The 27621-nt window shown below is 51.3% G+C and overlaps 2 protein-coding genes across 47 annotated transcripts in view; one reads left to right on the forward strand and one right to left on the reverse strand.

Moving 5' to 3' along the window:
- MOK (MOK protein kinase) overlaps window positions 1–7258 on the forward strand; it is an 82618-nt gene extending 75360 nt beyond the window's left edge. For 4 of the 11 annotated variants that reach the window (XM_033191277.1, XM_033191278.1, XM_033191284.1 and 1 more), the window contains 2 exons: window positions 711–911; window positions 1000–1546. In XM_033191277.1, coding sequence (XP_033047168.1) covers window positions 711–911; window positions 1000–1080 — 282 coding nt within the window. In that variant the 3' untranslated portion in view covers window positions 1081–1546. Of the gene's footprint in view, window positions 1–667; window positions 1547–5452; window positions 5794–6279; window positions 6374–7133 lie in introns of those variants that run through there. The other 7 variants (XM_033191276.1, XM_033191280.1, XM_033191274.1 and 4 more) reach the window with 5 other exon arrangements.
- WDR20 (WD repeat domain 20) overlaps window positions 6561–27621 on the reverse strand; it is an 89969-nt gene continuing 68908 nt past the window's right edge. For 9 of the 36 annotated variants that reach the window (XM_033191251.1, XM_033191257.1, XM_033191239.1 and 6 more), the window contains 2 exons: window positions 20697–21956; window positions 6561–8667 (listed from right to left, as the gene is read on the reverse strand). In XM_033191251.1, coding sequence (XP_033047142.1) covers window positions 8584–8667; window positions 20697–21869 — 1257 coding nt within the window. In that variant the 5' untranslated portion in view covers window positions 21870–21956 and the 3' untranslated portion in view covers window positions 6561–8583. Of the gene's footprint in view, window positions 8668–15572; window positions 18059–18432; window positions 21957–27621 lie in introns of those variants that run through there. The other 27 variants (XM_033191254.1, XM_033191242.1, XM_033191238.1 and 24 more) reach the window with 10 other exon arrangements.

Below are 27621 nucleotides of genomic sequence, written 5' to 3' on the forward strand. Positions count from 1 at the left end.
ATTATTAAAAAATATAAAAACCGGGTGGGTGTGGTGGCTCACACCTGTAAACCCAGTGCTTAGGGAGGCCAAAGTAGGGTCACTTAGGCCAGGAGTTTGAGACCAGCCTGGGCAACATAGGTGAGACTACTCCCCCACCACCCCATCTGTTTTAAAAATCAGCTGGGTGTGGTGGTGCGTGCCTTTAGTCTCAGCTACTTGGGAGGCTGAGGCAGGAGGATCGTCTGAGCCTAGGAAGCTGAGGCTACAGTGAGCCAAGATTGCATCACTGCACTCCAGTCTGGGCTACAGAGCAACACCCTGTCTTAAAAAACAAACAAACAAAAAACAAAGAAACCCAAATGTAAAACCATCCTTAGCTTACAAGTCCCCCAAAAGCAGGCAGCAGGCAGGTCAGAGTGTGAGACCTTGGAGCTAGAGTAGGAGGCCGGAGGCGTGGGCACCACTGCCCACCAACCCTTTGCCGCCCGCACTCCTCAGCTCGCAGTCTGCGTGCTTCAGGTTCCCCCTGAAGGTTTGGCTCCGCCGTGGGACTCTGGTGAGCGGCCACTCCCTTGGGGTGTCTGGGACCTGGTGAATGTGTCCCAGTCACATGTCATGGTCAAGAAATTGCATTAGGCAAAAGCAGTACAAAGAGCCTCTTTCATTTTTCCTAATTTCCATAAAGGGGAAAGCATTTGATGTCCAACTGGCCTCTGTTCTGTTTCAAGAAACAGTCCCTAAAGCAAGAGGAGGACCATCCCAAGAGACAAGGACCGGCCTACCTCATGGAACTGCCCAAACTAAAGCTTTCGGGAGTGGCCAAACTGTCGTCTTACTCCAGCCCCACGCTGCAGTCCGTGCTTGGATCTGGGACAAATGGAAAAGCGCCGGTGCTGAGACCCTTGAAGTGCATCCCTGCGAGCAAGAAGGTAGCGCGGAGCCAGCTTCTCCGGCGGCGCTGCTCTCCCCCTGCCCAGGCCGCCACTGAATTTCCTGTCTGTCATTTTTCTTTGACAGACAGATCCGCGGAAGGACCTTAAGCCTGCCCCGCAGCAGTGTCGCCTGCCCACCATAGTGCGGAAAGGCGGAAGATACTGAGCAGCACAGTCGTCTCGACTTCCAGAGGCAACACCAGGCCCGATCGGGCCAGGCCTGGGTGATCTGCCGCTGAGACGCCACGGAGGGCTGGGGACGCACCTGCGTCCGTTTCGCGCTGGCTGGGGCTCTGGGTGCTGCCCTGCGCACCCCCCCGCACCCGCGGCCCGCGCAGCTGCCCAGGATGTTCTGGGCTAATATATTTGTAAAGCCACATTCTAGGGTTTTCTTTCATTTTCGTTAAGAATTTGGGGCAGGGACTATTTTGTAACTTTGTATATGAATCAAAACAAGCAGGCATTTCTGTGATCAGTTGGGCGTGGTTGGAAGGTGGACTCAGCGTGTCCCCTCACAGCGCTTTTCTGGCGCTGCTGGTCAGTCGTGGAGCGCACCACGTCTTACCAGTGACGCTACTGGACACCCCGACTTTTATTAAAGAATAAGCTGTCGTTACAGTATTGCATTTTAATATTCTCCGAGTCCAACATGTGTCCTTACCAGGCATTCCTTTATTTTAGCTTTTGTGGGCACATGAGGGGAATTGATTTTGTTGGGAAGGCTTTGATGTGGCTTAATTTTCTTTTTCTTTTCTTTTCTTTTTTTTTTTGAGGCAGAGTTTCGCTAGTTCCCCAGGTTGGAGTGCAGTGGCACGATCTTGGCTCACTGCAACCTCCGCCTCCCGGGTTCAAGGGATTCTGCTGCCTCAGCCTCCCAAGTAGGTGGGATTACATGCATGCGCCACCACGCCCGGCTGATTTTTTGTATTTTTAGTAGAGATGGGGTTTCTCCATGTTGATCAGACTGGTCTCAAACTCCTGACTTCAGGTGATCCTCCTGCCTCGGCCTTCCGAAGTGCTGGGATTACAGGCATGAGCCACTGCGCCCGGCCTGGTGTGGCTTAATTTTCATTTGAAGAACCACTCGGGAAGCAGCATACACAGGCATGTCCTTGGAGCCCTGTGTGCTCCTCAGTGACTAGCCTGGCAAGGTGGTACGGGGCGCAGGGCAGGCCTGAAGAGTCTCTTCTGAGCACAGGCTTCACGGTGACCACGTTGTCATTTCAGCTCCTGGTGCCCACCTGTCTCTGGGGAGTATGGAGCCCTGCCCCAGGCCTGCCAGTGGGTGCTTTGAGCTGTTTGCCGAGTGCCAACAATAAGTTGGGCACCTTGTGTCCTAGAAAAAGAAACGCTTCCCCGTGGGGATGGGATGGGAACACTGCAAAGAAACCGTGGCACTGGCTGGGCTGCTGGCACAAGAAAAGTCCTAGTAAGTCCTCGTTTATCTTGGAAAGTAACTTAGTAATTGGGTCCTCCTTTTTTTTGGTCATCTTCCCAAACTTATGGAGATATTTTTGAAAAAAGCTAAATTTCCCGGGCTTTAAGCCTCCTTGTTCCTCTGTTGAGACAAATCTGTGACACCCTTCCTTCATGTGCTCTCCAGTGGCTCTGGCCCCAGTCCCAGGCCATCTGACACGACAGTGGACTCTGGGCCACATGGAGGGAGGGCAGACTGGAGGAGGAGGAAAGGGCTGGGAGTGGGGCAGCGAGTCGATAGGTACAGGTGCCCGGTCTGTGCCACATGGGGGTCAAAGGAGCCCAAGAAGAAGGGCAGATTACAGCCCGGAAGTGAGGCTTGCCATAATGTTCAGAGCAGGCCTCTCTCTGGGTGCCTTTTAAACCCATTTGAGACCCTGGTGCAGCCTTCAGGGCTGCCCTTGCTGTAGGGGAGGTGTCTGAGCAGGGGGTGGCACCGTTCTGCCTCCACAGAGGGCCTGGGAGTCCCAGGGGAGTCGGACACCAGGGCTGTGGGCAGAGCCCAGCAGCAGGGAGGGCTGGGGGACAGAAGGCTAGGGAGGTAGGGGTGGTGGGGGGACGCACAGGTCACAAGAGAGGGACCTGTGGGTAGGGGAGTGGTGGCTAGGAGGGGCACGCCCTGTCCCCGGGCCTGGCTTCAGAGTCGGGCATGTAAACGGATTAAGTGTGTGTGTACTTGGGAAACGTGTTATTCCCTTTACATCTAAAAATATGAAGGGAATGTCTTTACAGTTCTTCTGCAGGCCTTTTTGAGAAAGCAAGTGTGGTCTGCAGATGCTGGTGCCCAGGACATCAGCTGCCCTGACTTCTGACTGTCACCCTCCTCGTGGTGGGGGCAGCAGGGCTGGGGGCTCTCTGAAGGCAAGAAAGTCCCTAGAGCAAGAGGAGGACCATCCCAAGGTCCGCCACTTGAGGCCCTCCTGGTTTTGTTAGACTTGGGCATAAACGCTCTGAAGCAGTGTAGCGCCCCCGGCACGCCAGGGCCCAGGGCAGCTGGGCCTCCGGGGTGGAGGTGAGCAGGGAACCAGAGCCCAGCTCCACAGGCCCCTCCATGAAGGCATGACGGGGGTCTGTGGCGCACAGCAGGGTTCCCACATCGGCTTCCCAAGTCCAAGGGTGGAGATTCCGAGGGTGATGATTTCCTGCAGATTTGGAGAAACGGGAAATCCTGCCAGCCACCCTTGGACTTCCTGCCCTGCACTTGGCCCTCGCACCCGCCTGCTCTCGGCAGCAGGCGCTAGGATCCCCAGACCGCCTTAGCTGTGTGTGGTTCCCTGTGTCCGTCTGGGCCCTGTGATGGGGGCCAGGGCCGAGGGCAGAGGGGCCAGGCTGGCTCAGCCCATAGGAGGCCACCTCACCCTGCTGCCGCCTCTGCCGCAAACTGGAAAGCTCGTGAACCCTGGCTGGCCGGATTATTTCCATTCTGTGCAACGCAATTGAAGCGCTTGAATTATCCCCACAGAACCCAGAACGGAAGCAAGGATGAGGCCTCAGCCGTCGTCCTCCCCATTCAAACACGTTCATCCCGCAATCCTCTGCTAAGCACCTGCGTGCTGCCCGGCTGCACTGTCGCCCTTCTTGTGCGAGCCTACCGTCGTCCACCCGCCTCACCCTCCTGACCTTAAAGAAGACACCAGGCAGAAGCACAGGGGAGCCCAGCCACTCCCCACACTGGTGGGGGCGGGCCTTGCGGGCAGAAGCAGTAAGCAGCCATCTCCCGCAGCCATCTCCGTCTGGCACTCAGATGTGCATGCCTTCGTGTGACAGGCAGCAGCAGTGCGACCGTGACCTCCTGTCTCCTGCTCTGCTGCCCCCATACCTGCGGTGCAGCCAGCCTGCCACGAGGCGGCTAGAGTCCAGCTAGACCCACCCCTGGCATGGCCGACCTCTTCCTGGCTTTCTCTGGAGGAGCGCGCATTCTTCAACGCCGGAAGTGTAAGAAAGTGCAAGGCAACAGGTGAGAACAACCCAAATCGTACCAGGGAAGTTCGTCTTTCCAGGGCGTCTGAGGGAGGGCACGACCAGCCTTGATGCTGCCTCACTGCATCTGCCCAGGGCCTGCTGAATGCTTGAGTCCACGGTGACAGTGGTGGGGACAGTTTACGAGGCAGTTAGATTTTGGAAGTCATCTTGGCCGACTTGGCTACAGAGCAGTCTTAGGAAAAGCGCCATAAAAATAAGGATTTATTCCTGGCACAGATGCATGTAGAGTAAACTGGGGCATATCTGACAGCCTTAGTACTGTGATGGCCAAATGCAAACTGCACTCCAGAACCAGCGAAGGGTGACAGACTGGGCTGAGGCAGAGCCAGGACTAACTATCTCACTGATACCATCTCGGGGCCAGCACAAGTTGTGGACACAGCTGGGTCATCTGACCAAACTGCTCAAATCTTGACATAATTATTGTCCTGGTATTAAATTTCCACCCACCACTTTCCACAAACAGGAAACAGAATAAGGAGATGACCAGGAAGATTGCCGGGTTAAGAATTCTAGACTTGGCCAGGTGCGGTGGCTCATACCTGTAATCCTAGCATCTTGGGAGGCTGAGGCAGGAGGATCGCTTGAGCCCAGGAGTTTGAGACCAGCCTAGGCAACATAAGGAGACCCCATCTCTACAAAATACCAAAAAATTACCCAGGTGTGGTGGCACACATGCGTGATCCCAGCTACTCGGGAGGCTGAGGTGGGAGGATCACTTGAACCCAGGAGGTTGGGGCTGCAATGAGCTGTGATCGCACCACTTCATTCCAGCCTGGATGATAGGTGAGATTCTGTCTTAAAACAGAAAATAATTTTAGACTTATTTTCAAAAGTAGTTCCTTCTGACTTCCAGATACACCCGCGGGTCACTGTAGCTGTCTTGGACCCTCCTGGGTTTGGCTTCCTGTGTAACTGACAGCACCTAGCAATCAGTACTTTAAGATGACAGAAATACCAAAGTACCTAAAATGTGCTAATGTTTTAATACAGAGGTCACTCTGCATGTGTCTAATTTATCCATTCTGATTCTTTCATTTAGAACAGCAAGTCTTAGTGTCTTGTATTTCTCTTTCTAGAAGACTCACACCACAGTTCATGGCCCCATGATCCAGAGGCTCTGCTGGGGCCTCTGAGTGGGGCAGGCTGAGAACCCAAGCTGTAACCCATCTCTCCTCTGAAGAAAACTAAACCGAGGGCTCAGCTGATGTGAAGTTTTCTGTGGCTGCATTCATACAAATGGTGAAAATGGAGCATGCCTCCCCTCAAAAGCCCGAAATTAAAGACATGCCCCCAGTGTAATGTGATCAATTACAGAAATAGGTTTCAGACACTTCATGGTTTAAAGTCTCACAAAATAAAGCTTTCAAAGGATCCAGTTGTATATGATTTTTTAAAAAAATAAACATTCTTCTGCTTGGTAGCTGCACATTCTGTTGCAATTCTAGTAACTCGTTGAGCAGGTGTGGGATGCCCTAGGCTCATAGATGCTCATGAGCTGGTTCAACCAAGTAAGAAAAATCTCAGGTAAGGCTGGGTGCGGTGGCTCACACCTGTAATCCCCACACTTTGGGAGGCCAAGGCGGGCAGATCATGAGGTCAGGAGATCGAGACTATCCTGGATAATACGGTGAAACCCCATCTCTACTGAAAATACAAAAAATTAGCTGGGCGTGATGGCGGGCGCCCATAGTCCCAGATACTCGGGAGGCTGAGGCAGGAGAATGTCATGAACCCGGGAGGCAGAGCTTGCAGTGAGTTGAGATCGCGCCACTGCACTCTAGCCTGGGTGACAGTAAGACTCTGTCTCTTAAAAAAAAAAAAAAAAAATCAGGCAAACAGTTTGATAAGCTAGTTCATGTCCCACGTTCATACTCACTGTAGAAACTGTTATGTGTGGTCACAGGCTTTCAACGACAAAAGAAGGACTCGAAGCTGTAAGGAGACCTGATCCTGAAACCCTGTGCACATGTGCAGCTGCCCACAGTGGCCACAGACAGGTGAGGCTGCGAGGCGGCCACGGAGCCCAAGCCCTCCTGAGCCGTGTTCTTGAACATCCCGTCTCAAGTGTGACTGACGGGGCTTCTAGTAACACGGGGTGAAAAAGACAAAACAATTCCATACCAACCAGTTCAACCAAAATGTACAGTAAAGACTAAGCCAATTTAACAGAAGATAAACAAGCGGTATATTCAAGATAGTTTTAATATTAATTTTTTTGTGAATTAGAAATATCACTCTTAAATGAAAATTACTAGTGAAGTAACTATTTTCCCCAATTGCAGAATTACATTATTTATATATATAATACAGAGTTGATTGCATTGGAAAATAACAGTATTAAAATAAACATCAACAGGTAAAAAGGGCATCTTCACACCACACCTCAGAAGGCCATGAGTCCTTTATACCCATCTGCAAAGTAACTTTCCACCAGCATTCAACTATTTTTAAGTGCAAACAATTTTTTTAGATCTGTGATTGCAGCATCTGCCTTCCTGAATTACATTAAGTCAGAAAGTAACAATTTTCTGTATGAGTGCATTCAAGGTTGTCTTCTGACCACCTAAGGTATAGAAAAATCAGTGCAAAAACAGGAAAGCACTATTTATAACAGTTGAATTTCAGGGGATTTCGTGTCCAAGAAACATTCTATTTTACACTATGTATATATGTATATATTATATATATATGAGATTTAATTACATTGAATTTTAGAGTAAAAAGTAAGAAAACTCAATTTCTTATTTTTTACTGCAGCCCCAAAAGACCGACTTAAAATGGAAACAATGTCTTCGGCTGAGCCGTGGGAGCACGGTGCTGCAGAGTGAGCCGGTCGCCGTCCACACGGCCCTGGTCGACGTCCACCGCCTGAGGTCTGCCGGCTGGCTCGGCTCAAGCGCAGCTGGGGGCTCCTCCTCGTCACTCCCTCGAGTCCAAGTCCCGGGAGGCTGTGCGCACAGCAGTGGGGTCGCTACACTACAGTTCCACCTGGAGAACTGGCCTGGCTTGGGGATGACAATGAACCCTGCAAACAAAGCAGTCTACATTAATCCAGCAAAACACCGGATGGGCCACAGCCACCATGCTCGCCCTCTGCCAGCAGCTCCATGTGGTCAAAACTGGTGCTGTTGGTGTAGAGGCCAGTGTGGGAGCAAACCCTCCACTTCACCTATTTAACTCCTATCCAGATCACTGCGTTTGATTCCTAGAGAATTGGAACCCTGCTGGGTGCAATACTGTGGTCTCAACACTGTCCAAGAGAAGGGCGGGCAGGGCTGGCCTTGCCCCTGGGGCAGACAGTGGTCTCTCGGCACCTGAGAACAGGTTCTTCGGAGTTTCACTGACCCAAAGGAACAGGTGCCTCGTGGGAGGTGTTCAGCGCCTTCAGCCAGGGTTGAGCCCAGGGCCCCGCAGTTCTGGACCGCACACCCAGTCCCCGGAGCCAGGGGTTGCCTCCAAACAGAGTTCAGGGACACCTTTGAAAGGGCACTCTCTGCTGGGCGGGTTCTTGCTTTGTTGGGTGCTGCGACCACGGCACCCTCTGGCTGCAGCTGTCCACATGTGTAGGCCCCACAGGCAGAGACAGGAGGGCCCAGGCCGAGGTGGGGGAAGCCCCAGAACAAAGGAGTCTTGCCATGAGGCTGCGGCTGGGTGTGGAGAACGGATGTGGGGCCAACCCACCAGGGCCAGCTGGAAGGATGGGGGGGGTGCTTCTGGCTCTTCGGGGCAACTCCTGCTGAGAGGCTCACTGGGGAGGGGGAATCTCATCCAGATATAGCAAGACAGGCGTGAGCTTAGGTAAACCTAAGAGGGTTTAACTTCCCACACAGCAAAGAGTACTTCTATTTCTTTGCATTTCTATTGGGCGGCAGTTAAATTACATCAAGGTGTGGCGTTCGTTTATGAAGAATGCTAAGATGGCAACAGTGCAGCCCCAAAGGTGCACCTTTTCAGCTCGGGGAATGCAACTCAGCCTAAACTGTCATGGAAGAAGGCTTCGGCTGATGAGTACTGTTTACAAATGACAAGCCTTTAACTGAGGCAAACATTGCTACCTTCTCACACATTGGACTTGTGTGGACACAAACGAGGGTGACAATCTGAAACTGCCCCTCAGCCTCGCCCACACCCTGCTGCAGGAAGCCGGGAGGCAAGCTGCCCGCTGAAGTCATTTCATCCCGTTTCTTACCCTCCACCTGAAATCTGGTCACCTAGACAAGCTCAGGAAGCAAACGGAATGTGGCAGCTGCCCCTGCTCAGAGTCTATAGGAGCAATTTTCCTCTGGGACCCCTGAAAAGGGACAGAACCCTGTTTGTACTTGTGGAGGACCCCGCAAATGCCCCATACTTCTGGCTCAAACCCATCACGGCTGGGCAGCAGGTGCCTGACCGCACTTCTGCCACGGACCGTCTGGAGGAAGGAAGCCTCTAACGCAGGACGCTCTGCCTTCATCACCACGTGCACCGTAAGAAAGTGCTTTCCACAAGCTATGTGGTGTCCAGAAGGTGACAAATCTCCTGAACCAAGAGGCACCTCCCTTCCCCCCAGCCACAGAAAAGTCATCTACTCCTGGCAGAGGGAGAAAGTGGTGGTGACCCAGCCTGGGGACAGACGGAGAGGGGCCACCTCATCTGGCAGCCACAGTCTCCCTCGCCTTTCACAGAGCGCAAGGTGGAGGCAAGTGCTGCTCCCGGCGTGAGGCAGCCCTACCCACAGGAAGGCGGTGTCCTGTGAACCAATCCTGTGTTCAGCTTAGCTTCCCAGGAGCACATTTAACGACTTAAAAACAAGTGACAGCCAGCCCTGTGGGAGGCTGAGGTGGGGGGATCACTTAAGCCCAGGAATTTGAGACCAGCCTGGCTAACATGGTGTATTTTTTGTATTCTACTAAAATGGTGTAATCTACTAACATGGTGTAAGTTTTGTATTCTACTAAAAATACAACAATTAGCCGGGTGTGGTGGTGCACGTCTATCATCCCAGCTACTCGGGAGGCTGAGGCAGGAGATGGCTTGAGCCCAGGAGATGCAGGTTGCAATGAGCTACGATCCACTGCACTCCAGCCTGGAGCACAGAGCAAGACCCGTCTCAAAAAATGAAAATAAAAACAAGTGACATTAATTTTAATATTTTCTCTTTTTTGGGGGGAGTCTTGCTCTGTCGCCCAGGCTAGAGTGCAATGGCACGATCTTGGCTCGCTGCAAGCCCCACCTCCTGGGTTCAAGCAATTCTCCTGCCTTAGCCTCCCAAGTAGCTGGGACTACAGGCGCCCGCCACCACGCCCAGCTAATTTTTTGTATTTTTAGTAGAGACGGGGTTTCCCCGTGTTAGCAGGATGGTCTCGATCTCCTGACCTCGTGATCCACTTGCCTCGGCCTCCCAAAGTGCTGGGATTACAGGCGTGAGCCACCGTGCACAGCAAATTTTAATATTTTCTTTAACTCAGGATGTTTCATAACATATTCAGCAATACAAAAATTATTAATGACTTTTTTGGTAAGAAGCCTAAGAGGTGTGCTGTGTGGTTGACACGTTACGGCACATTTCAGGTTGGACTGGCCCCGGTTTACACACTCAGTGGCTGCAGGTGGCTCGTGACGGCCATGAGGGACAGCACCCTTCCTTAGACTTCCTCTCACTGAGCATGAGGCCCTGGAGCAGTGAGGCTGCTTTCCATCACTCCCAAAGGCGGGCGGATGCTGAGACGCAGAGGTGGTGCAGCCACCAGGCTGCCCGAGCCTGATGTCAGGGGACACGCTGCTTCCACCAGCTGGTCCCTACAAAGCCCTGCCCCTAGAAAGCGACCCAACCTGAGGGTTGCAGGTAGCTTCCTATTCTCCCATTAGCACAAAACAAATGTACACTCATTCTCCAGTGTCTGCTGGCTAACGCCTTGATGCCAGTTGTGGTGGCAGCTGGGAGCCAATTAGAACCACCCTCATGCCCTCCACTGTCCCAGTCTCCACTGGGCTCACCTTCCAGAGACATCTTGAATCAACCGCCCTCCGCTCGCCTTCTGTAGTCCATACCGGCATAACAGGGAACTGGGGGTTCCCATTAGCAGGGCTTAGCCCTTTGATGTCAACCCTGGTTCACAATTGTTTTAGAATGGATCACCATGCAGAGTGTGTGCCCAGGATCAAAACTCAGGGTCCCTGCGCTGGACCACTGAGGAAGCAGGTTGGCCACCGGTGAAACACCCAAGAGGACCCCAGGGTGCCTGACCAGGGACTCCCTGGAGCCCGCCTGTCAGAGCAGAGGGGAGAACGGTGGTCTCTAAGAGGAGTTAACAGGAAGGCGAAGCAAAGACCCAATGGGTCCAGCCTCCAGTTCTCCAGCAGTGAACCCGGCAAGCGCCAGGAGACAGTGCTGCAGGCACAAGCCCTGGAGTGCACTGGGCCTGCTGCGGCCCTGGGTTAGCATGCCCAGCCGCAGGGGGTGTGACACAGGGAGCCCTCTGAGTGGCAGGGAAGGGGCCTTGGCACCCTGCAGGCAGGTGAGGACTTGTGCGAGTCACTGAACCCTTCATCTTGCACCCATCACTTGCTGGAGATGGACTCACTTTGCCGTGATGAACACTGGAGGCACCAGAGGAAAAAATGCCATTCAGAAAAAAATTAAATGAAAAAAAGTCACCTTGCTTCTATCAGTCTGTGATTTAGTCTAAAGATTATCAGGTGGTAGAAGAGGAAGACAAGAAACAGACACCTAGGCCCCCGCGGAAGGATCCCGGCTGCAGCTTCCCTCGAGAGCACAGTGGGAGGCGTGTTTTTAAGTGTGGGGGATCCACTGCCCGAATGTTCGTGTCAAACTCCCAGTGACAGGGACCCTGCTGCCCCAGTCTGCCCGCTCTTCAGGAGGGAGTGTGGTTTACCCTGTCCTTCTCTGCTTCCTTTTCATGGGAGAAAAGGGGCAAGGCCCGGCCTGGCCAATGGAGAACCTGGCAAGGGGAGCCCACGCACGCTTCACCTGTCCTCGGCAGCGTGCAGGAGCCGCTGGTCTGTCTGTGCACCGGAAGCAGGACAGCTGGCAGCTCCAGGCTTTACCAGTTGCCATCAGGCAAAGGAGTTCCCCAGGGAGAATCTGCATGGCGTCCCATCAGCCCCCGCGCTGTGAGAGGAATGGGGCAAGCCTTGGCTCTAATACTTAGTCAGCTGCTCGGCTCTGCGCAGAGTCACTGTTTCATTCCTGCTAGAGATTTCAGTTCAAAATTTAAGTGATAAAAAATACTCCAGCTCTTGGTTTGGGTTTGATTCTAATTTATAATACTGAGTTAAGAGAATTATGCCTTGTCGCACCAGAATATATAGGAAAAAAATTTGGTTCAAAACAATTTACAATAAGCAGGGCCACGTTCCTGCCCTGTAGGTGCTGCTCAGACTGCAGATTCTGACAGCAAGACAGGACTTCGAGGGCCACAGGCCACATCGGAGAAAGGACATGTCCTGAAGCTCTGTCAGTCCTGAAGCTCTGTCAGGCCCAGGACCGTCTCCTGGCTCTGGGTTCTGGGAGAGCTTCCCCTTCCGACACCCACGACCCCTGGCCTGGGAATGTCAGAGAAGACAGAACCTCAAGGAGACAAATGTGGGATGTGGGTGAGTGTGTGGGCTGGGCGCCAGCTCATCCCTCATCCACCTGGGACTGCTCAAAACCCTCTCTGGTCATTCAACTCCCAAGGTCACCCTTTCCAACCCAAACAAAAGTGACACGCACACAGGCCCTGGGACCCGTTTTATTGCAGGCAGGCAGGCAGGCAGACCAGCACTTCTCTCCTGAGACTGTGGACAAAGTGCCACAAGACAGAATCTGCTTCTACACAGCCACAACATCCGGGAGCTTGGTGCCAGCTGGCCGGGGTGCTGTGGAGGTCACCTCCACTGGCATCTCCCAGAGGGAGAAGGCCAGCCTTGGCCCTGCACGTAGCCCCTGAGGCTCCAATGCTGGCCTCTGTGGCAGGTGCTCCTGGGGAAAACATGAGTTCAATGTTATTTGCAAAGCAATACCTTTTCAGAGACGGGGCAGGAACGATGAGAACTATGACCAGGCTAGCCTGCTCTCAGAACTAGGACTTCCAGCTCGGAACACACTCCTTAACTGCTCACCTGCAAGACTCCCACCATTCTCATTACACAGACCACGACAGAAAGGAACCAAAGCAAACCTGGAGAAAGCAGCCATGGTTTATTCACGGCATGCGAAGCCAGTCTCTAGATCACACAAGCGGCACGTGAGCCACAGAGCTGGGGACCCTTGGCACAGCCCAGGGACGCCGGGACCCATCTCTGCCCCAGACTTGCCGTGCAGTCTGGCCTGGGACCTCAGTTGTAGCTGGGCAGTGGATCACGTACCTCTGCCAGCTTTAACCTGTCCAATGACAGGTCACAGTGAGGGGCCACGCTTCCCCCAGATGCCACTCAACCTGGCCTCTAATGAGAAAAGCCGCCCAGAGAAAAGGATTGTGCTCTTCAGACATCTGGGGAAAGACCACGCAAATGAAGGACAGAACCATTTAAGGGCTCCGCTGTGACCTGAAGGTGGAAGAAAAGCATCAGAGAGAACGTGTGCAAGTCAGGGGGCCTTCATCGTGATCCCGGTCACTGACGGAGACCAGCACAGGCCCGGGCTGTCACTGGAGGCCCTCCTGCTCCTGGGACCCACTTGGCCCTGCAATCCTCTCTGCTGTGTGGGGCAGGAAAAAGGGACCCCACTTAGTCTCCCTAAAGCCTTTCTAGCTTGAGTAACTTAAAGGAGGATTTTGCTCATGCTGCCCCCCCACCTAAAAGGGGAGGCTGGTTTTGGAGGCCACTGACCCTGGAAGGGGTGGTGGGGAGCTGAGAGCCTCTAGGTGGTCTGTTCATCTCCAGAGACCCCTGAGCTCAGAATCCATTAATTCTGACAAGCAGCCACACATGGAGAAATGGCCATTTTTTCTGTAAGACAGAATCTCGCTCTGTCGCCCAGGCTGGAGTGCAGTGGCGCCATCTCAACTCACTGCAAGCTCTACCTCCTGGGTTCAAGTGATTCTCATGGTGCCTCAGCCTCCCAAGTAGCTGGGACTACAGGCGCATGCCACCAGGCCCCACTAATTTTTGTATTTTTATTTTTATTTTTTTTTTGAGACGGAGTCTGGCTCTGTCGCCCAGGCTGGAGTGCAGTGGCCGGATCTCAGCTCACTGCAAGCTCCACCTCCCGGGTTTACGCCATTCTCCTGCCTCAGCCTTCCAGGTAGCTGGGACTACAGGCGCCCGCCACCTCGCCCGGCTAGTTTTTTGTATTTTTTAGTAGAGACGGGGTTTCACCGTGTTAGCCAGGATGGTCTCGATCTCCTGACCTCGTGATCCGCCCGTCTCGGCCTCCCAAAGTGCTGGGATTACAGGCTTGAGCCACCGCGCCCGGCAATTTTTGTATTTTTAGTACAGACGGGGTTTTGCCATGATGGCTGGGCTGGTCTCAAACTCCTGGGCTCAGGTGATCCACCCACCTCGGTCTCCCAAAGTGCTGGGATTACAGGTGTGAGCCATCCCGCCCAGCTGAGAACCGGCTTTTATTTTTTGGAAGGTACAAACTAGCTATTTTTAAAAGACCAAAATGTCATGGTTTTCTTAAAAAAAAAAAAAACTTGCTGTCAACTTAAAAGTCTTTAGGGTTTAAAATCTACTCGGTGCTAGCCGGGGCAACATGGCAAGACCCTATACCTACGGAAATAAAAATACAAAAATTAGCTGAGTTTGGTGGTGTGTGCTTATAGTCCCAGTTAAGAGGCTGAGATGGGAGGATCACTGAGCCCAGGAGGTCAAGGCTTCAGTGAGCCATGTTCATGCTACTGCACTCCAGCCTCGGCAACAGAGTGAGACCCTGTCTCAAAAAACACCAACAAAAACACCCTGTTCGGCGCTAAGAACAGAGCCCTGGAGCGCTCTTGTGGCAGTCGGCAGGCCCCAGGAGGCTGCTTTTGAGAGCTGTAGGTCTGAATGTTGCCTCTGCTTTGGCAGCCCAGACTCAAGACAAAAAGTGCAGACAGGTCAGCACTGGAGGCCCTGCCGAGCCAGCACTCCAGAGACAGCACCACAGGAAGCTTCTGGGAGTTCCCACCCGACGAACGTGCTAGAGGCAGAGCACAGGACTCAGCCGGCTGCCACCATGGAGAGGCAGCTGAGCGGGACCTGGATGGCTCATGACACAGCAGGGACGTGACAATTAAATGGGAGCACAAGGGCCTGATGAAGGGTCGTGTCTCAGGCCAGCTCGCCCTCACTTGTCACACCTCAGGCAGGGGGGCTAGGCCTGCGGGTGCCAGGGCGCAGCTCAGATCAGCTACATCGTCTGTCAAGAGTGAGGGACAGTATTTCATAGTAAGACAATGTAAATCATGAGTTCTTCTCATCCCAAATGGAACGTCGCCCACTGCCCTGTGTAGGAAGCTAACTGCACCGACGATGGGCCTGGTGTCTACAGCAGGACCACCTCACGCCAGCACAAAGTCTTCAGCAAACACTATTCAAGATGAGGAGAAGGAAAACAATGAACTTCTAGCCAGGAAAAGAGCTCCTACGGAAAGCAGCCTACCTAGGGGCGAGGGGAGGGAGAGCATTAGGACACACACCTCATGCACGCGGGGCTTAAAACCTAGATGACGGGTGGATGGGTGCAGCAAACCACCTTGGCACATGCACACCTATGTGACAAGCCTGCACGGTGAGCACACGTATCCCAGAACTTACAGCAAAATAAAACACAGCAGCTTACCGGCCGCTGCCTCCTCCACTCTCCCAGCTGCCGGCTGCGTGGCTGGACAGCATGTCGGATGTCCAGCATCTGGGATCGTGGGTCCATGTCACCAAAGCCAGCTCATGGCCCAGGAAGACTTCAGAACGTCCGCATTCTCACTAAACAGAAGCCTCTACACAGCTCAGCCAAAACGCCAATCAACAGTCCTTCTCCCGGACTGGAGCTGGCACAGACGAGGACCACATAAAATGGGTTCTAGGACGCAGAACATTTCATCGAGTACACTGCCAGCTATGAGAAACACAGTCAGCTTAAAGCTTAAGCAAGAGGGAGCAATTCCGGCGGCTGGCTGTTCTACGAACATTAACAAGGCCCTTAATTTTACAACATTTAAAAACTTTTCTTGTTTTGGTTCACTGGGAGTTTTAAAGCTTAGATGTGAAAATGACTACCGAAAACTATCTACATTTACAGTTCACTCACACACGTTTATTTAATGTCAATATACAGAGGACAGTCCCACAGTACTTCAGAATATCAAGTATGTAGGAAATGTAGTGAGTCTCGTTAGCTGTGACAGTGACAAGGGAACAGCCAAAAAACAAAGCCGTGAAACAGAAACATGATTTCCTTAAAATTATAAAATAACAATACTGATATTAAAGCTTCATTAATTATTGCAACAGTTAAGAATTTAATTTACCAATATTTCATGTTAGGAAGGCTCTTTATGAAATTTATTCAAGTTGTCAAGAAATTAGATGAAAATATAAAAAAGGAAATACATGTGAATTTTACTTTTGATTTTCACTCAAAATACCCATACAATTTTATACAGTGTCGCCTAACATAACAATCTTTAATAAACTCAAGTATACAGAAATGATAAAAATGCAGGAAATTTTTCTTTTACACTTTCAAATGAAGGGATAGTAATTTATGACACAAAGTTCATGTAACAGATGCAGAAACGAATAAAAAAAAACATCAGTGAGACAGTTTCCCTCTTCTGGAGGGCACGTTCTTAGTTTGGAACTAGGCTCTGAGTTTCAAAGGTAACAGCTGAATAGAGTGCTTTTAAATATAAAGCCACAGACTTCACTTCTGCCAGACTCATGTCTCCTCCCTCTGGGACATCACTTGGGGTCACTGTGGTGTGCACACCTTGTTAACTTAAAGCAACACAGGACAGTCCCAATCGGCCCGTGGCGAAGGGCGTGCTCGAGACAAGGGGGCCCTGCAGGTTGCCGCCAGGGCGGCAGACTATCAACCTTCACCTTTGTCACCCAGACCAGACGGAGGCGGTGTCTCCAGGTCACCCGACCCCTACCCACTCACGTGGAGGTTCTTCACTGCTAAGGAGGGAACCCTCAGCCGAGGGCACACCGACCGCCATGGTGCAACCCCACAGTCAGAGGCCAATCCCTCCCCCATCCAGCGGCGCTGGAGGCAGGGCCGGGCCGCTGGATCCCCCGCCAAGCCCTCACCCACAGAGCTGGACGCCAGACGCTGTGTTCCATGAATCCTTTCCCAGAAAATCCACAGGTGAACTGCTTCCAGTTCTTCCTTGGGCAGTCACACAGGCATGAGGTGGCGCTTGGGTTTCCGTGGATCCCTTCTCCAGCCGCCCGCAACCCCTAGGCTTTCTCCTCCTCACACTTTGAGCTCGCTCAGCAAAGAAAGGAAATGTCTCCCTCCCAGGCGAGAGGTGATGAGGACCTTGTACTCAGGCAACGTCAGCACTAATTTCATACTTCACAATTTCTTTCATATTTAAAATGAACCCCAGGAAGTGGAGGGAATGGGGACAAACGCTGCCTGGCCAGTGCCAGCTGGGCCCTGGGGGTGAAGTCAGCCAGTGGAGAGCCCTGGGCCCCGACCGGAGGGTGTCCTCGCCCAAAAAATCCAGTCCTGTCACTGCAATTCTTCCTCAGAATTCCCGAATGCCTTTAAGACAAGAATCATTGTGATAGCTCCTTTCTGATTCTCCACGCCTCCGTTTTTAAGGCATTTGCCCTCAGTCCGCAGTTAAGGGTTCACAGGAGAACACTTCCAAATTGCTAGAAGGTTCAATCAGCACAAAAGAGAAATGAGATCCTTTACCAGGATTTAAGCAAATTTCGACCCCAAGGTTATTGGTTATTTGTAAAGTGTCTACTCCTGCACATGAATTTGCTTTTAAAAGAAGGCAAACGTTTCCAAAGGCTCCCTTCTCCAGGCCTCTGGGGGAATTTTATTTCCCCTTCTGAATACGAAAAAACCCCAGAGAAAGGCTCCAGGGCTGCCGGCAGTGTTTGGCCGTCTGCCCCATCACAGTCACGACACAAACCTGGCTTCTGGAATTCTGGTGAAGAAGGCCAACCCGAGTAGTTAGGTCAGTAGAGGCTCCCCAGGCCTGGCCTGGCACCGTCAGAAGGCGTCTGACACCGCCCAGGGCCCAGCTCGCCCCCTTGCCGGGTGGGAGCGGGATTCTCCGGCCACACAGCATGCACCTGACTTTCATCTGAGCTTTTCATCTCTGTGGTACACGCTGGAACAGTGATGCTGACTGAGTAGTTAACAGCCTCTTCTTGCCAAATGCTGTGTTTTATTCCAGAGATTAGGTTAGAAAAGATATTCTTGCTCATAATAATGTTTAGGCTGAAAAACTGAAAAATTTCAATGAGGAAGCTCAAAGTTTGGTGAGAAAAATACAAATATTTTCCCCAAATTTCTCTTAGGGTTAGCAGCACGCGTTGTACCTTACACACCTGATACGAGGAACCACCGGAGCCACCCCTCCCTGGCCCTCCCCAGGTCTGCGGGAGCCATGACTCCGAAGCACAGCCGAGGAGGAGGGCGCTTCCCCGCCCCTCTCTCCAGTGCCCTCTTCTCAAGCTGTCGGGCACCTTTAGTTCTGGTCTTGGAGAACACCTTGCATCCTGTCCTCCTGCCTGCAGAAGTGCTCTGCCGGCTGTCAAAGAAAGGGGCAGCAGTCAGAGGGGCAGAGTGGACGCAGAGTGATGTCACCCTGCAGGGCCTGGGCCAGCCTGGGCTGAGCCAGGGGTCGGGACATGCAGTCAAAGGCAGCCCCTCCCCAGGCTGGCACGGTGCTCTCCAGTGGGCTCTGAACCCACTGGAGACCCACGGAGACACAATGAAGGGGCCCCAGACAAGGTACCAGACAGACATTAAGGACAGTACACTCCTTGGCAAAAACTGGAAGAAAAAGATTGTGATCAAGCCCCAAGTCCCAAACTGACAATATCATAGTGTTTAAAACTGGAGGTGGGAGAGAGAGACACACGCAGGCCTCCATACTAGATAGCACATTTCAGAGTTGTTTTGAAAGGAAACATAACCTCCTCCTCTTGCCTCTCCCACCCCTGGTTCCTATCAGCAACGACTCCTAAGTCACCTGTCAGTCAGTGTACCCGTCATCCCTCTTTCATCCCAGCCACTGCGACTGAGAATGATAAAGAGCGGGGAGAAATCAGAGTGCCCAGTCGGTCACGCTGGTTACTCCGGCCACACCCCCACGGCTTCCCTGGCCGTGGGACACCCCTTCAGAACCGCAAGGTCGCCATAATGTCACCATAAATGCTACTTACCTGGGATCAGCCACTCTCTATTTAGGCCAAATACTAAGTCCTGAATTTTGAAACTGCATACTCAATGCCTCAGAAGCATTTGAAACTGAATGTTTACAACTATGTAGGTGCATAAAATTGCACATGGAGGGTTCATTACTCATCTCTCCACATGACCCAATCTGGCCTCCAAAGCGGAAGCTGTCCACAAGGATGGCTGTCATGGCTACCTTAGATCAGTTCACCTTTAGGAACAAAGGCCTGTATTCCACAGGTAGAGAGGATGCAAACATTCCTAGAAGTGGTGCTCAGGGATGTGAAAGGCACAGACAGGCGAGATGCACCTGAAGGCTGCTGTGGTTCCCAGGTGGCAGCATGCTGCCATGCCATCACACTGAACAGAAACCACTGTGTTAAGGCCCACGATGGGCACAGGGTGGATGGCTCCACTGTGACAGGTGTGCTGATGGGAAGCAGGCCTGGGGACCTGGCCCGGCTTTCCTGGGAGGGCTGCACTAAGAGCACAGGGAGCTGCTGCTCCAGCTACCAGGGTCTTTCCATGGCAGAGAAAGAAAAGCCACCAAGTCTTCGCTTTGCAGAATCATATTCACTATGCAAACCGGTATAAGTGATCGTTCTCTCTATATTTAATTACAAAGGTGTGCAAACCAGAAAAACCTAAATGTACAAAATGAGTTAACAAGGAAGATAACCACCACCTTGACATGGAACATACAGTTCAAGGGGCCATGTCACCCACTGTGAAAACCGGCATTTGAAAAGCAGCTCCCTGTGCAGCAGCAGAGAGTGAGGGTGAAAGGCTGCGGTCTCCAAGGCGGCAGCAGAGCCTCCACTGCCGAGGAAGCCACAGGCCACCAGGCCTTGGGCTGAGGCGCTGGGGTGGGAGCCACTGAGGACGAAGCCTAAGCACATGGCCAGCGACGGCATCCCAAGAGTAATCCCGGAATCACAGCTGCCATCCAAGAACAAGGAAAGGGGAAATCTGCACTTGCGCTTCCTCCGGGGGGTGGGGGGACTAAGTCCAAACAAGGGCCATGTAAGGGAGAAGTCAGAAGCCCTGGGGGGGGGTCTCACAGAGCAGAGGAGTCACGTGCCTTTCTGACCCAATCCCCCTCCCCCACCGCACCTCCCCCCAGCAAAAAAACCAAAAAATTCCTTTTCCCTTGTTGGGAAAACACACAAGCAAAGTGCATCTGACATAAAAGGTCTTCGCTTATGTGGCAAGAGGCACTTCTGCAATGCTGTTGGCGTCCTCAGCCCGCAGCTCCTACGAACTGTCCGGGCTCTGAGTGAGGTGGGTATTTTATGCACAGAATCTCAATCAAAGTGCTACAAACTGCTTCTTTGAAAAAAGATGTTTATTAAACAACTTTAATTGTCATAAAATGACTAAAATGGGTTTTAAAAATTAAGGCTCTTCTCTTTCTGTGGATTGCCAGAACAATGTAAAAATAATATCAATCAACCCTGCGAAACTTTTTGTCCCTAAAGTTAAATTTCATAGATTGCTAAACATTTTATGATTAAGATAAAAAATTGGACTATAAATGACAATTCATGGCCATCTGTGCTGAACACACACTGATCAGGTGTACAATATTCTAATTGAGTAGTTAAGCAAAAATATTCCAGTTAAAGCATAAATTTTAATGTCAGCATTTTAAAGTCATTGTTTCCCCACACGGTCATGATTTTCCTAAAATTGAAATAGTCTAATACAGGAGCGCTAACCTTGGGACTCTATATACTCCCAGGAGGATGACTGACTTGGCTGGCAATTAGTTTGATTATATTTTTTTAAATGCTCTAAGGTAAATTATCAAATGATTCAGAATTACATGGCATGCAGTATCCAAAATTATGGCTCTGATGCATTTAGATTTACATTAAGAAGAAGTGTCATTCACATTCATTGTACACCCCACCCCTCCCACGGGAAAAAAAAAAGTCACTACCTATTCAAGTTCTAGATCTGGTGCAGCATTAAGGATTAAAACTTACCACTTTACCAGGCCTTCCCCATGTGCAAATAAATCCCTCCTGACAAGCAGTGACTATACAGTCTTCAAGAAATATTAGTACAGTCAGCCTTTCATGTGCTATCTTTTTACATAGCAGCGGCTCTAACAAGGGGACGTCTTCCATTCGAGGACACAGGGGCGTTCCCAGAGTTTTAGCAGGGTCCGTTTTGGTTTTGGTAACTAGATTCAGTTTGTCACTGCTCTTGCTAGAAATGTGTCCCATGCTATGATTTCGCTTGTGATCTTTCTCGTGGTGCCTCTCCTTCCGGTCATGCAGTGAAAGTGTTGCAAATTTGCTGACCCCAGAAGCAATGGCCCCGTCCATGGCGCTGCTTTTGCTGCCAGCATTTGAGACTGCTGAATGCGGAAGGCTGTTGGACCGTGGCAGAGGAGGTGGCACAGAGTTCCCGGGGGTTGTAACACTGTTCCCATTGCTTCCAGCAGGAGGACTCGTGGCATTCATGACATTTGTGTGTGTCCTTGCTCTGGAGAGGGGTTGGTGAGGGAAAAGGATATCTTCTGTAAGGTCCCATAAACAGAGCTGTGTGTCCTGGCCCACGGAACCAAACCGATACGTGACACTTACGGGGCGGCTGTCTGTAGAGTTCCGTTTGGAGAGCCGGGACTGTGTACTATTTGCTCGATCTCTGCCAAAGTGAAGAAGGTCTTGGAAGTCCTCGTCGCTGCCACTAAACTCCATAGGGTCACCTTCTTCTACGCTAGTGGTATAAGGGTCAAATGCTACGACACTGACCCAGGACTTGTGCCCATGGCCTCTGGCTATTACTCGGCAGTCTACAAAGGACCAGACTGTCACCAAGTCGTCCTCACCACCCGTCACGATGTACTTGCCATCCGGGCTCCAGCACACACACAGCAAGCCCCCAAAGTAGCTTTTCATGGTACCGTGCAGCTCCACTGAGTCAAAGTTGAACACCCGCAGAAAGCCATCCTGGCTCGCGCACGCTAAGAACTTGCCATCTGGGGAGAAAGCAAACTCGTTGAGGGCCCCCTCGCCCACCGTCCACTTAAGGAGAGGGTTCCTCGTGGATTTGCTCTTGCAAGTGTGCACGGCAAAGCTCTCTCCCTGCTTCAGAAGCTGGTAGTGGGGGGCTGTGGTGCCACAAGTGTGCTCCACATTATATAAGTACATGTTCCCACTCGAGTGGGCTACTAGGAAAAGGCTTTCCGAACCGGGAACCCATTTGACACAGGTAACTCGTGACTTGTCTATTAGTCTCTGTGAAGACAAAGGAGAACAAGTTAGCACAATGGGAAAGTCTCCAAGGTCTACTTTTCCAGCAAGAAAACGTGTGTGCTTCCCGGTAGGAGGGGCAAGTCCATCCAGGCCCCCACATTTTATCCTGCGGTCAGCCAAGCCAGCAAGGAGCATTTTGGCTTTTTGGAGTAATTTAGAATTACTTTCTAAAATCGGTGTTAGGCTGAGGGAGTCAGGCAGCCAACAAATATTTGCAGAGGGGCCACAAAGTGTCAGACGCTATGCCAGGCCCAGGATTCACGGCAGAGGGAACAGCCCTGCTGGGATCTTTCTTCCTTAACAGTAGGAGTGTCTGAATCTGGGGGATCTGGGGGTCACTGCATCTACATGTGGCATCCCCTCTGTGATGACCCGCAGCTCAAGTCTCTGAGTCCTCACAGCCAGGAGAGCTCTGTGTCACCCTAACGGGTTTCTCTGCATTTACTGTCACTGTAAGTCATGGGCTGGCTCCATCTGCCCCTCTGCTCTGGCGGCTCGAGGGTGGGGAGTGAAATCCGCAGCCCACGGCTGGCAGCACACACAACTCCAAAACAGAGCCTGGGCCCACCGAGGCCACCTCACTCCCACGCACCACCCCATGTGCATCTCCATAAGCACCTCCTCGAAAGCCTCTCTGCTGGCGTTGAGAGAGACACACTGACGATTCATTCGGGAGTGTGTGTCTCATCACCATCACTCTGCTCCATGCTAACTTTGGACCCCTGACCGACATGTTTCTTTAACAGGCATATGTCAGTCGTCTTGCCTTTAAAACCCAAATAACAAAGGGTAAAAATACCCAACCCACCCCACCAAAGGCACAAGTCTCTTTCCCTGCTTGCCAACCAATCCTGCGATGGGGACTGCCAGTGCAACAGCTTCCACAGGGGCGGTCCCTTTCCAGACCGTCTGAGCGCAAAATCACATCACCAGAACGCATCCAGAAGTTCCAAGACTCCCAAGTTCTACCTAGAAACTCCTACTGCCAAATGCTCTCTACTGCACCATCTCCCCAGTCACAGTGTCCCTTTAGAAGCCCAGCAGCCCCAGGTAAGTTGAACACCACCACTTCACCCAACAGGCGGGGAGTTCCTGGCTCAAGTCCCAGAGGGGTACTGGGCACACAGGGGCAGAATCTGCCAAGAAGCATGCCGACTTGTGCCTGGGTGGCTTTGAGGCCATGTGTGCTACATCTTTACAGAGAATTACAAAAATAAGACGACCTGATTTTTAAAAGAACGGCTGGAAAAGAAATTAATGAGCCATGCAAGCTCACTGCATGAACATGAGACCCTAGAAGGCAGGTTGCTAACAAATGACCCCAGGCAGGAAGAATGGGGGCTTGAACGCCACACAGCATGCGGGCCCAGGGCTGGGGACCATGCGTTGGGCAAAGGGGACTCAGCAGCAGGTGTCCCTGCTTACTGCTGTAAAATGGCATGGCAGGCCCTCTTAAATTAATAGGCACGTTGCAAGCCAGCCTTGGGGACACAGCCGATATTTTCATCCCCCGCCTCTTTACCCTCCTGTCTGGTGACCTACCTATAAACAGCACGTGACCTGCACTAATGCCAACAACCTAAAAACCTAGCGCTGCTCTGGCAGGATTTCCATTAGACCTTTGTGCAACTTTTTCCGCAAGGGGTTAGAGAGAGAACGTACATGGCCAGAGCAGGGCTTTGGTTTGGTGGTAGGGGGAGGTGCAAGGATGACGGTGATGGTGAACGGTGGATTAAGAGGCCTCCACTCCCCCATCACAGCTCTACCAGACCTTGCTGTGCCCACCGGGCCCAGGCTACCCCAGCACTCTTGATTCCACAAACACTACTGTACCTGATCACCCAGGGCCTAGGGGTGCCCACAGCTCACTCCATCGCTGGCCTTGTCAGGCAGGCCTCCACCAGCTAACTCAGGCCTGGGGAGCCGGACTGCTGTCCTGATTTTGGTACAGTGGCTCCCAATTCCTGCACCTTACATTTCACCAGAACCAAATCAAATCCCAGTTTTTCTAGGATCACTTCATTGTTACTCTATTTACCATGCGTGGAGAAATTTAAGGACATAAAAACTTCTAGCAGCATGGTTAGGAGTAAATTTTATTTTGGGCCTTAAAAAAAAGCAACAAAAAACTGCATGAGAACTCAAAAATGAATATTATCAAGTAAAAACAGTATTGCTTTGCAATGGTGAGGTATGAACAGTTATAGCACCATTAAAAATAAATGTTACTGCAATAACAAAACACATTAAAAACCTTCACTCCTGTATTAAAAAGTTGCACTGTGGCCGGGCATGGTGGCTCACGCCTGTAATCCCAGCACTTTGGGAGGCCGAGGAGGGTGGATCACTTTAGGTCTGGAGTTCGAGACCAGCCTGGCCAACATGGTGAAACCCTGTCTCTACTAAAAATACAAAAATTAGCTGGGCGTGGTCATGCACAACTGTAATCTCAGTTGCTCTGGAGGCTGAGGCAGGAGAATCACTTGAACCCGGGAGGCAGTGGTTGCATGCAGTGAGCCAAGATCGTGTCATTGCATTCCAGCCTGGGCAACAAAGTCAGACTCCGTCTCAAAAAAAAAAAAAAAAAAGGGGGGGTGCACTGAGACTACCCTAAGTAGACACATGGATGTAACTTACAGATAACATCCTGTGCCAGTTTCCTTCAGTCCTCCTCAGGGGGCCTAATTAAACATTACTGTTACACACTAGCAATGGTGGACTGAGCACACCAGTTTAAGCAACCGCAGACCGAAAAAGGGACCTTGGATCCACCTACTTTGTGGTAAGGGTTTCTCACTTGCCTTACCCACTGGTTTTCTCTGTCCTTCATGTGCCTGACAGCAGGGAAAATGTGTGCTTCTCTGGGGGCGCCCTGTGTCTCAGCAATATCAGGGTGAGTGGCAGGCAGACATCAATGTCTGTGGGCAGCAACAGCAGCGGTGCTGGCCTTCACTTCCAATCGGTGTCTACTGTGGGTGCCAGCCACTGGCAGAGGCTTATACCCAAGCTCTCTAAGCCTCGAAATGACTTTGCAAGATACGTTTTTTGTGTGAATAGGTGATACACTAATAATTCACATAAAAGTATACAGTAGAAAGCCTCACTCACATTCTTCTCCTCCATTCCAGACCCTCTGTCCTGAGTCACTGTACCAGCTTCTCATCGCTCTCCAGTGTCTTTGTGCGTGTACAAGGCAAATATGAATACGCATTTATCCACTCTTCTTTTTCACACCAAAGGAAGCATACTACGCACTGTCTTACCTCTGCTTTCTCATTCTCATTCCATATCATTTTTTTTTTTTTTGAGACAGGGTCTCGCTCTGTCACCAAGGCTGGAGTGCAGTGCTGTCATCACAGCTCACTGCAGCCTTGACCTCCCAGGTTGAAGCAATTCTCCCACCTCCTGAGTAGCTGGGGCTACAGGTGAGTGTCACTACACCCGGCTGATTAAAAATTTTTTTTTTTTTTGTAAATACAGGGTGTCGCTATGTCGTCCAGGCTGGTGGCAAACTCCTGGCTTCGGGAGCAAAGCAACCCTCCTGCCTTGGCTTCTCAAAGTGCTGGGATTAAAGGCGTGAGCCACCACGCCCAGCCTCCTAGTGTATTTGTACATCAGTCTGTATGCGCACAAAGACAGCATACTCACTCTTTTCTAAAGCTGCAGAGTCTTCAACTGTTTGGATAAACTGTGGTTTACTGTGGAAGTGTCTCTCTGATGGACATCTATGTAGCAATGAATGCCCTTGCACACACGCACTTTTCACATGTGTGAGTATGCACCTACAGGATAAACTCCCAGTGGAGTAACTGAGCCAAAAGATATATACATTTATGATTTTTACAGATGTAACAAATTGCCTCGCATGGAAAATGGAAAATGCCATCGTGCCTATCTCCCTACAGGAAGGTAGGGATTGTTGCCATATTATCCATGAGAAAATAGAAACTTAGAGAGGTCAAGAAACTTGGCCGAAGTCCCATCCACCCACCCACCCATCCATCCATCCAGTATTGAGTGCATACCATATGCCAGGCACTGATACAACATAAATTAAAACAGGCATCTTTCCCTCATGAAATTGAGGCTCAAGTGGGAAGAGAAGACAAGTGGAATGTATGTGATCTGATGATGATAAGTGCTGTGGAGAAAAACCAACCAGGGAGAGAAGAGAAAGTGCTGGGGAGGAGGGGACTTTAGTGATTTCAATGTTGAATAGGACGGCCAAGAAAGGCCTCTTCCTCTGCTGGTGGTGGACAACTGAGCAAGACAGAAGGACAGAAAGCAAATACCAGGCTGACAGGATGTTTGGGGAGGTGTACCCCCACAGAGAACAACTTCAAGGGCTCCGAGGTGGAGAGACACAGCAGAACCAGTGCCAGGGGAACAGATGGGCCCATCAGACCCCAGAGCAAGCATGCTGTCTCCCGTTCCACAGACACACATCACCTGGCTCCGAAGACCAGCCTGCAGGGCCACTCTCAAGCGTTCTCACGAACAGGGCATCAGCCTGTCTCAGACCCCAGGCCAGCGTGGGAAGCACAGTCATTGAACTCACATGACTCTGGCTTATTTGGATTGGGTTTAACAAAAGAGGAAGAGAACAGAATGCATTTTTCTCCTGTTTTTCAAATTAAGAAAAAGAAATACCTAGAACATTTAATTAATATAAGAATAAAAATTATGCAGTCTAGTTTCTGCACTATAAGATATATTTTTGTTTCAGAAAAAGTCTAGTTTAAAAAAAAATCTTAAGGCCGGGCGCGGTGGCTCAAGCCTGTAATCCCAGCACTTTGGGAGGCCGAGACGGGCGGATCACGAGGTCAGGAGATCGAGACCATCCTGGCTAACATGGTGAAACCCCGTCTCTACTAAAAAATACAAAAAACTAGCCGGGCGAGGTGGCGGGCGCCTGTAGTCCCAGCTACTCGGGAGGCTGAGGCAGGAGAATGGCGTAAACCCGGGAGGCAGAGCTTGCAGTGAGCTGAGATCCGGCCACGGTGCTCCAGCCTGGGTGACAGAGTGAGACTCCGTCTCAAAAAAAAAAAAAAAAAAAATCTTAGTCAGTGCTCAATGTTAAGTAATGGAATTCCCTGTTGAGCTTGAATTCTCCAGTGTCAATGGGGCCTTGATCTGGCTGAGGATGTTGACAAATACCCGAGGCAGAACTCTGGTCCCTCTGGAGGGATGGGGTTTCGGGGGTGGGCAGGGAGGTAGGAGTGGCAGGAGTACCAGGGGCCATGCGCCAAGGAAAAGCCCAGCCAATGCAGCAGCCAAGGGGGTGGGGTCCCAGGCCATGTGTGGCATCTGTCTCGGCTGCAGCACAGGAGCAGGAAGGGGGATTTGGTCTGGAGTTGTGAGCTGGGACTCAGGCTGGGGCTGTGAAGTCCAAAGCTAAAGGGCTTCGGCTGGGACCCTGACGCTTGCACTGCCCAGTCCCACGGCACTGGCCTCAAGTGGAATGTGCTGTCAGTGTAAACACACATACACAGGGTTCTAAAAATGTGGCATGAAAAAAAGAATGTCAATGATCTCATTTATAGTTTTTATACTGGTTATACACTGAAATAATATTTTGGATATATAGATATGATACAATATTTTCTTAAAATTAATTTCACCTCGTTTTACCTTTTTAATGTGATAA

This window comes from Trachypithecus francoisi, unplaced genomic scaffold (genome assembly GCF_009764315.1).
Source record: "Trachypithecus francoisi isolate TF-2019V2 unplaced genomic scaffold, Tfra_2.0 Lachesis_group3, whole genome shotgun sequence".
NCBI classification, from domain to species: domain Eukaryota; kingdom Metazoa; phylum Chordata; class Mammalia; order Primates; family Cercopithecidae; genus Trachypithecus; species Trachypithecus francoisi.